Here is a 10392-nt window from a genome sequence, read left to right as displayed (position 1 = left end):
TAACTAATTAATTCATAATGTTATGAGGTTGTGCGAGATGCTTTAATAAATTTTCCAAAATAATACTTATACGTTAAATCCTACAATACTATTGTTAAACTTTGTGAAATGGACTTTTTCCCAACATATTACTCTATATTATGTTTTAAATCTAATTATATGTTTTAAACTAAATAGTTTTTCAAGTCTCTACAAATATAACCTTTTTAAAAAATACCTTACTGCATACATGTATGTTTAACTAAAGTTTTTGAGGTAATTGTCTGTTAAATATTAAATTGTGAATTAGTCTTGTTGATTGTTGATTAGAGTAGTGCAATGGAAGCATGATATTATGTTTTTATTAAATATTTTATTATTAATTGTGTGGTGTGATTGGTTAGTTGGTGTATTTTGTGCTGGTTTAAATGGAGAGTCACTTCGGTGGCCAATGTGACGTTTGAAATTCAGGTCGAACTGTCCCGATCGGGTTTCAGGCCCCACATTTCATAATTTCATTTACATTCATTAAAAAGTTTAATTTGAGTATTTTATTGACCTGAGGGGTCGAATGAGACCTAAGGGTGAACTAATATACTTTGTGAGTGTACAGGAGACCATTAGAGGCGTGCTAACTTGATATTGGTCGTTGTTTTGCAACACAAAAAGTTTGATGTTGGAGCATAAGGAGCAAAATAGAATAATTTCAAGACTACCTTCGGTGTCTTGCCTTCGATGTGGCGATATTGCCTTCGATGTGGCGATACAGTCACTGGGGTGTCATGACATCGGTCCTGTACGGGAAACACTTATGAGCCAGGGATGTTTTGGTTTACACAATCAAAAATTAAATACGAAAGCGTCAGCTGACCTAGCGTTGAGGACGATGGTAACCCTAACTCTATAACTAGGCTCTTACACACTTGTTAAAGGACAACTTTTGATATTATTAGTTTTCTTTGTAGAATTTAGTTTTCAGATTATTTTTCTTTCTCTTAGGGTTTATACTTCTTTTAAGTTCTTCTTATTATTGTTCTTCAGAGAACTTGATTTGTAGACACAATCAAACATTTGAGGATTTTAGCACTTCATATATCAAATACAAACATGATTCTTTAAACTCTACTCTTGTTTTATTCTTTATGCATATATTCAATACCAAGTTTATGTTGTTTATTGATTCCATGAGGAACTAATCCTCTTATGGGGGATTAGCGAGTGAAGGTATGATCTATTAACTGTTTATAGGGTTACTTAATGGATTAGTTGTTTAGGAGAGGCAAAACCTAAAACCCTAGGCCTAACAACCCTAGGAATTTATTAAGATGGGAATGACCTAAAATTAGATCTACTAACATTTAGGTTAGAATTAATTTAGTACTAGCCTCCCTTAGCAATACTTACAAAGTGATTCGTTGTAAACAAACTATATTGCAACCTAACCCATATACTTGCAGACACTGCCTCAAATTCCATATATTTTGTAGCAGTATTCACACTCTGGAGGTTAGTACGTTCGGAGGAGGTCACAATTCACCATTAATATGGTGTCGTTCACTATATCACAATTTCATATCAATTAACAATACTTTTCCGAATGCATGTATAGCAACAGTCTTTCAAATATTTCATAGCAAATCATTCCTATAAATATATCTTGCATAAACCTCATTCTCAACTAGAAACATGTTATACACACAACAAACTTTCAAAATATTATATAATCATCTACAACAATTTCAATTATACAATCATTCAGACACTTTCACATTTCTACTAACTTGCTAAACAATTAGGGCTCAAAACATATCTAGTTCAACCACTTATCATTTAATTACTTAGCCATTTAACCAAGCCCGATAAAAAATCTTATTCATCAATTATATCATTTAGAAATAATATTAAAACATTCAAATTAATGAGTTAGGACCCACACCTTAATTACGCTCTACTGCAGCACACTTGCAAATCTCGCAGTTTCTAATAAACTTTAAAATGAACCTAAATTAAAAATCATCATTAAACTCAATTAATATACCTCTTAACCCAGGCACCCTTTTATGGGTTCAATCCAATCATCACAATTTTAATGATTTTTCATATCCAAACTAGTTAGATACCTTACACTGGTTTTATGCGAAATACACGTACGAACGTCTATCGGCTTCACTGGGGTGTTTAAGCCAGCACCTCACACATTTAATTACTCAAAAATCAGTATCTATTCCCTCTTTAAAATCTTTAATTCAATCAATTAACAATTTTCCCAACATGTAAAACAAAACTATGCACTAGCCCATAATCAACCACACTTACACTTCCAAAATTATCAGACCTGAGTCACCGATTGATCAAGATTGATTATTCCTAACTTACACATGATAAAAGGATGATTAGGAAGGTTTCAAGAACCCAAGATATTTCTATAAATAGATGGGAAAAATTAAAGAAATAACAGTCCCCTTTTGTACCTCTTGGCATGGCGCACCACCACCAACGGTGGTGAAATCAGGTTGATTTAAAACCACAATTGAAATCAATTTAAAGGCTAGAAAAATACCCATTAAATCTTTAAAAATCATCCAAATTACAAGTCTGAAAATTTTGGTAATTTATTGAAAGATCCATCAAGAAAAATGAAAGAAAATGACACTTACTCAAGCAAGAAGATAGGGGCGGCAATGTAGGCCGATCTTGAGTACTAAAATTTTAGATTTAAGGCTGAAATTTTTATGATAAAATGACAGCAAGAAGAGAAAAATAATGGTGCAAGAACCCGTTGCCAAAAGAAGAGAAATTGATGGTGAATCTTGGTGGCTTGGGCGGCGACATATAAGGGAAGAAAAAAAGAAAATTGAAGAGAAAAAATGAGAGAAAGAGGGTGAACGGCTAGGGTAGGGAAAATTTGACTTAAAGGATGAAAAGTATAAACAAAATTGTATTTATACTTAGATTTCAAGGCTTGAGCGGCACAAAAAAGGAGGAGGAGAAAATTTAGCAAAAATTAAGATATTTTACAAGGGAAAAGAATCGAACTTGGGACCTTAATCTAATTTTCATACTTTTTCATTTTTCTTTTAACTATTAGGCTATTTATTCATTCTTGACATAACCTTACAATATTTATTTTAACAACAAGGCGTGTCACATACTAGGGTTTGATGCAAAATTTACAAAATAATAAAAATGGTGTTAGAGAAGGGATTTAAACTTGAGTTTCAAACAATGTTTCACTAACACTAAACCAGCAAACCAGTAACTCGTTTATTTCCTAAAAATGCACAAATAGTCTCAAAAATTAGGGTATAACCACTCTCTTTCAATTCACAAACCCAATACTACTAACCCCCGATTTTAAGGATGTAATACTAGCATCTTATAGCTCTAGCCCGACGACTGGACTGGGTAAGGGGCGTTACAGCACACAGTCGTGCCTTCGGATCGTGTCTTTGACACAATCGTGTGGTCGCCCGTGTGGCACAAACGCTTTGCTAATTTTGTCCATTTCCAAACCATTTAACTTTTCTACATTTTGGTGCATATTTGCATACTTCACCCTACATTAAAACAAGTTAAAACATGTATAAAAAAACCCATTCATAATACATAATACCTAATAATCCGTTGTACATACTTTGGTACTAAAACGTAACATTATACACTATGAACTTTCAACCCATCCAACATGCCTAGACATCTTAATTCAATATCCAAAGTGTGCCATTCAAACAATTCAATACCAAACCAAAACATATTTTATTTCATACACTTAAACACCTAACCAATATTAGGACATGATCAATCCATCCATTAGCCATACACCAACAATTCCAATGCCTAACTTACCACATCTTCAATGCAATCAATCATTATCGAGACAAGTAGAACCTAATCAACTAACAATCTTCATAATGACAACATCCAAACTTTTACATTCATGATTAAGCATAACATATATTGAAGTAAATATACACAACATCCAAATTTGATATTATCCAACACAAAGCCAATACTATTTATCAACAAAATTAACATGCAAAATACAAAATGACACCCTTAGGTACATGCCAAACTTAACTAAAACAAGAAGTACAGACATTGTGGAGTTGAGATTTTTGACAGGGCGCCGAACAAATGCTTGAAACGAAAGATTCGAACCTAGCTTGTACACAGGGAATAACCATATGATGAGTGTACCATTCAATGAATATTTCTATAAGTCCAATACGATAAAAGGAAATGTAATAATTCACAACCACAATGATCATTAACCATTCTTCATGTATTCTCAGTCTGTATTACCTACTTAATGATACTCAGAGCTCACAAGCTCGTTCCTTTTTATTCTTTCATCCCGGATTGCCTAACAACAATGACATGCCGCCCTAGATTGCTCCACGGCGATGGTTTAGCACCCCGGATTGCCCAACGATAATGGTTTATCAATTCATTCTTGTTACCCCGCATTGCCCGAGGACGATGACTTGCACACTGAATTGCTTGACAATAATGGTTTATCAATTCATTCTTGTCACCCTGAATTGCCTGATGAAAATGGTTTATCAATTTCCATAACTCGCGTATATTTTCGTCTCGACTTTAACTGATTACAATTCGATCAACTTCTATTATGTTTCTTTAAAACTAATCAACATCCCTCAATTTCATAGCATACCAAATGTTATAAAGATACAAACATACTCCAGCTCAATTTCAATCCGATTAATATATGTAAATCAATTCCATAGTTTTCAATTTATTCACTCAAATCCATATTTATACATTCCATATCAACTACTTCAAGGTAATTCAATTCTTTCTTAGTATTTGATGTTGCAATAAATAATATAAAATATCATAACACACAAAATTTAATAAACATCAAACCGAGAATTTACTCACTATAAACTTCAATTTATTTGTATCCTAATCATTTACTAAGTTCTCATGGACCTATTATTGAATTCATATCATTTCAACGTTAGTAACCATATACACGTTTTCATATCTAAATAGTCCTTTATATAAATTTAAACCATGTAATATCACTATATACATATCAATTTCATATCAAACATAACATCCACAAATTTTCATTTAATTAAACCAATATACCTCAATATGGTACCCAAATCATACCAATTCAATTTATGCAAATCTAACTTATATCATATAACATTCAACCATTTATAATCCATTAGGTCTCGTAGTATTTACTTGATACCATTAGTCAATTGCTACTTAGTCAATATCTATTTCACATATAGATAATTCATCGCATCAAACATTACCATTCGATGACATATATCTATTCATATCTATCATATAATTCATATTTTTCGATTTAATCTTTTAATGTAAAAACATTATATAAATAAAAATTCAACTATAAAGCAAAAAATATAATAAAATATATCATTAATTAATAAAGTAAGTCCCATATGAACTTACCTGAAAAAAATAGCAGCACACAAAACGTCAAGGACTAATCCGTAAAAGTTGAATTTTCTTCAATTATCCCCCGATTAACTCAAATCTCGATCTATATAATAATTTATTTCAATTTATCAATTTCAAACATCTCAAAACAACCCATTGTAATCATAAATTAATTCAATTTCATTTTTTAAATGTTACCTAAATTTTTGCATTTTATTTAATTTAGTCCCTAAAACTGAAACAACCATAACTTACAAATTTAAGCATCGATTTTGAAACCGATCGCAATTCCATCCTTCTACAACCCTGTGTTATCATTAATTATAGAATTTTAACATCAATTTCAAAATATTTACATTTTAGTCTCTAAGTTCAAAACTATCAATTTTCACTTTACAAATTTTTACTTTTCATATCTAAGCTTCAAATCTAACCAAATAACATCAAGAACTTCAAGAAATCATTAACGAAAAATTTTAAATCTTTAACAATTTTGAAAATGAATATGATTTAGATAAATTAAGTTACAACAATCCCAAAAATATAAAATTTACAAAAATCGACTTAAAAATCACTTACATGCAAGAGATGGAAGCTTGGTTGAAATCCCTAGCTTAACAATAATGGTAATTCGGTTGGGATAGAAGAAAATAACAAAGATGATAGCTTTTGGGTCGTGTTTTATGTTTTATTTTCTTTTAACACTAATTTAATTTATTTTTAACATATAAAACACATAAAATAAACAAGCCAACCGTCCATTATAAATTGACTAAATTACCTTTTCAAAACTCACTAATTATTATTTGAGCATTTTAACACTTAAAATTAAGTTTTTCAGTTTTACTATTTAGTTTTTATATCTTAATTAATCATTAATTCGTCAAAATTACTGATCTAAAATTTAGTCCATTTATACAACAACTCCGTAAATATTTAATAAAAATATTTATGATCTTGTTTTACGGAAGCGAGATCTCAATACCTCAATTTCCAAAACTACTGGCTTTAGAACTGATACATTTGTACCTTATCTAACTTTCCAAATAACCAAAATTAATTCAATATAATGTTGGAATACCCTCGTAAATATTAATAAATAATATTTCTTGATTCGATCATCAAAAATAAAGTTCGAAACTACCATTTTCAATACTTGTAAATGAGGCTATTGAAAAGTTGATTATGACAATAATTTCTTAAATAATAATATGTATAAATACAATTGATGAAAGTAATAAAATGTGTATAATATAATTAAAATATATCAAATTATCAAAATGAAGCTTTGTTAGAGTGGTAAATTTAAGGTTTTATTAATACACACTAATTGGTATGGGTTTAAAATCCTACCATATGCATATTTTATTGGTTTTGTAAAAATAAAAACCGATATACTCTCAAATGATATAACTTATTTTAATTATGAAAAGATGTTTCCATAATTTTCTTAACCGAGTTGATATTCGGTTGACTTGTGACACCGACTCGATTAAAGACTTAAATAATAATATAAATAAATGTACAACTAATGGAGATAATATACTATATATATTACAATAAAAATATATAAAATACATTAAAATAAAACTTTAGTTGAATAATAAATTTAAAGATTTACTAATTTAATGTATGTAACTTCAAATCTCATTATAAATATGTATTTTAACTTATTTTTATGACTATTTTCGTAATTTCATTAATCGATTTATATTAATTAGCTCGTAAAACTAATTTAATCATCAAAAATAAAATATGTCGTGATAGACCAATGATTTGGTACCATGTGTCGATTCCATCACCACGTGTCCGTTTTAACTTGTGTGGAGTCGAAAATCTTCCATCTCTTTTTCCTTCCCTTTCCCTCCTTTTATCTCCGACCCGATCATCTCTGTTCCTTCTTCCTCATCATCAATTCCCATAGATTTCCTCTCCCGAAAAAAGGAAAAAAGAACCCATTTTAATGGCTAAAACGTCCACTATCTTCCTCTGCTCTTTCTCTTTCTCTTCCTTTCCTTCTCTTTCTCGTTGGAGAGAAACTAATTCTTTCCTCCCTAGTCCCTTCAGATTCTCCAATCGTCCATCTCCTTTCCTTCGGTTTTCTTCCAAACCTTCGGATTCCGGCAACTTCCTTGGTGACGATTCTTTCGGTTTCTTTCCTTGGTCCCCTGATGACAACGGTATTCAAAACTTAAAACAAAACCCGTCTCTTTATTTATTTATTTTAATTATGCTTAATTCTCAATTCATTTTAGTTACTTGATCTAAGAGACTGAAATAAAATGTTAGATACCCTTTTCTTTAAATATTATTATTTTACGCTATTGTTTATCATCAAAATCGACGGTCAACAAAAAAAAAAAGTGGCAAGATATATATTTTTTAATAGATAAAGCTGCTTCTTTTGTAAGTTGATTAAAGGGTCATACGTGTTAAGGGGTAAATCTAAGAGAAAGATGCGACTTTATAAGTTTTGCATTGTGATTTATATGTTGATGGCTTCTTAGCATTCTTTGTATTTTATTCAAATTTGCAGATTTGGAATGGGTTCAAGAGGAGAGAGTCACTTTATTCACTTCAGACGGACTAATTCAAATTGGAGGTTCAATGGTTCCACGGCGTCTATCTTCTTCTGATGTATGTATTATTACTCTCTTGTTAATTGTGATATATGTATTCAATTTTGCATAATTTGGTACTTCTACTATTATTAATATTCGTATCCCTTAGTCCAAATCACTATGGTAAAAAAAAATCATCAGCATGCTAATGTGATTGTTTTTAGAACCTCGAACTCAAACTCGAAATCTAAAATTTCTTATTTCATTTAGAAACTGAAATTGTGATTATCATAATAGTTGTTTTTAACTAATTTATCTTTAAAAAGGATTAGCTCAACCTCATGATTTAGTCCATTTTTTAGAAAGAACTCTACCTATGAGGAAAATTTTAATGATATTAATGATTTGGACTAAGACATAACAATGATAATAGTAGGAGGACCAAATTATGCCGAATTAAAGTCTCAGGTCTAAACACGAAAACAGCATTTATTAACTCTATCTTTAGGGTATGTAAGAGCTCTCAATGTTTGATTGGCCTAAAGAAAATGGAACTCTGAACTTAGATGGTGTATGGCGACTCTAGTCTTATAATTTTCTTTTATTTTTTTATTCATCATTTTAGTATATGCTGTTAATTGGACGAAGAATTTTGTTATTTGGGTAGAAGAAACAGGGGAAACTAAAATCATCTCAAAGATTTCAACGGTTTCAAGAGAGTGATTACATGGATCCTAACCAAGGCTTGTGTCTAGGTGCTCTTTTTGACATTGCAGCAACAAATGTAAGACACTTTCATGCTGTTAATTTGTCATAAACTCAAGGTATCAATCTTATAAGACTTAACATTTAATTTGGTCAATCTAGGGACTTGACATGGGCAGACGGCTTTGTATCATTGGCTTTTGCCGTTCCATTGAGATGCTTAGTGATGTTGTAGAAGATACTGTTTTAGAGCATGGTGGAGAGGTATGTAGCATTAGACTAGAATCATCTTTTCTTAAATCATTACCACATTCCATTTTTATATGCATAAAGAGCTTGAGTTGAAAATTGTAGTTTGAAATAGTATATTGAAAGTCTTCTTTCACATGGCCTTGACTTTTTAAGATCATCTCACCATACCTTAGTCCTTTGTTCCTTTGTTTTATCGGGTACCATAGTTCATATAGATGTGTAATGCTTGAATATCAATATTTAGCTGAGGGAACTTTTAGTTAGTAACGTGAAAGCTTGATGGAAGTAGTCAACTAATGATTGAAACTGGGAGTTAGCAGTCTTTTTGTTTGTTTAATCTGGGACTTCGTTTACTTATATTATTGATATAAAAAATGCCCAATTTCCGTCAAATTCCTACAGACTACCAATTATGAAAATTTATGTTTGTCTGTATGGTCTTTGAGCCCCATTTTCATATTTAATCAGACATACAAGTCTGATGTTTATTAAACAAACCATGAAACTGTGTTTGCTGAAATTTCCTGGTAGCATCCCCAGCTTTGAGTGGTCTTCCATTTATCGTATCTTAAGCTTTAGGGTATGCTTGGTTGGGTGTAAAAGTGGGGGATAGGAGGATAAAGTGAAAAAGTGGGGGGATAGGGGGTTAATCAGATCGGGTTTTTGGGGTTTGATTCAGAATTGACTGTGCCTGCTCATATGCTTGTGTTTTGCATTCATATGATCATCATGCACTGATCTTTTTGTGGGTTTACTTGCCTGCTTGTGGCTGCTTGGTAGTTTGAAATTTGCCTATTGATAATGTTCAGGTGGTTGCGGCGGAGAAAGCCATCAAAGGTGGTTTGCATGAAAAGCTCAGCATGACAGTTGCAGTGCCATATCTGTGGGGTGTTCCGCCTGCTTCCGATACACTTCACCTTGCTGTAAGAAGTGGTGGAGGGATTGTGGAGAAGGTTTATTGGCAATGGGATTTTTTGTAAATAATTCATGAATTTCTTCTAACCTATTACTTCACTAGGTTGTCTTCCATTGTGCATTCTGTACATAAAAACTGTTGTATTCCATTGTACAAAACTGAATATTGTATTCAAACTCACACATCCAACAAGATGGGTCCTCCGTCAAGCGGCTACGACATCTTTCAAAATTTGTTAGGAGCCCTATCACGCGAAAATAGCCAAACGAAAGATTGTTTGATTCGTTTCCATATTATTCATCATCTCCCAATTGTTCTCCACCAAAGATCTATAAGCATTCGCAACTGAAAACTTGCGAGTATTCCCCATCTCCAAATGCAACAATCAGCACCTCATCCCTGTTAGGCGTCAAAATATTAGTTATAACAACCCAAAAATTTCGGCTACAACATTTGGCACTATTCAGATTGAGGAAATTCAGAAATAAATCAGTTACATAGAAATATTAAGGAATTAAATTGATGTTGGAGTTGGAAATC

At 31.6% G+C, this 10392-nt stretch overlaps 1 protein-coding gene across 2 annotated transcripts; it reads left to right on the top strand.

The window, feature by feature from the left end:
* Window positions 1-7262: 7262 nt before the first annotated feature.
* On the top strand, window positions 7263-10083 carry LOC105785507 (uncharacterized). Of its 2 annotated transcripts, none has more exons than XM_012611605.2 (5): window positions 7263-7598; window positions 7955-8055; window positions 8650-8763; window positions 8847-8948; window positions 9746-10083. In XM_012611605.2, the coding sequence occupies exons 1-5, from the start codon at window positions 7382-7384 to the stop codon at window positions 9914-9916; spliced, it is 705 nt and encodes a 234-aa protein (XP_012467059.1). In that variant the 5' UTR covers window positions 7263-7381; the 3' UTR covers window positions 9917-10083. The 2 variants fall into 2 exon arrangements, with proteins under 2 accessions (XP_012467059.1, XP_012467058.1); XM_012611604.2 differs by having other exon boundaries at window positions 7265-7598; window positions 8647-8763.
* The last annotated feature ends 309 nt before the right edge of the window (window positions 10084-10392 follow it).

This window comes from Gossypium raimondii, chromosome 1, assembly GCF_025698545.1.
Source record: "Gossypium raimondii isolate GPD5lz chromosome 1, ASM2569854v1, whole genome shotgun sequence".
NCBI classification, from domain to species: Eukaryota; Viridiplantae; Streptophyta; class Magnoliopsida; order Malvales; family Malvaceae; genus Gossypium; species Gossypium raimondii.
Note: the sequence above shows the minus strand (reverse complement) of the source record. Positions and strands in the feature narration are given on the sequence as shown.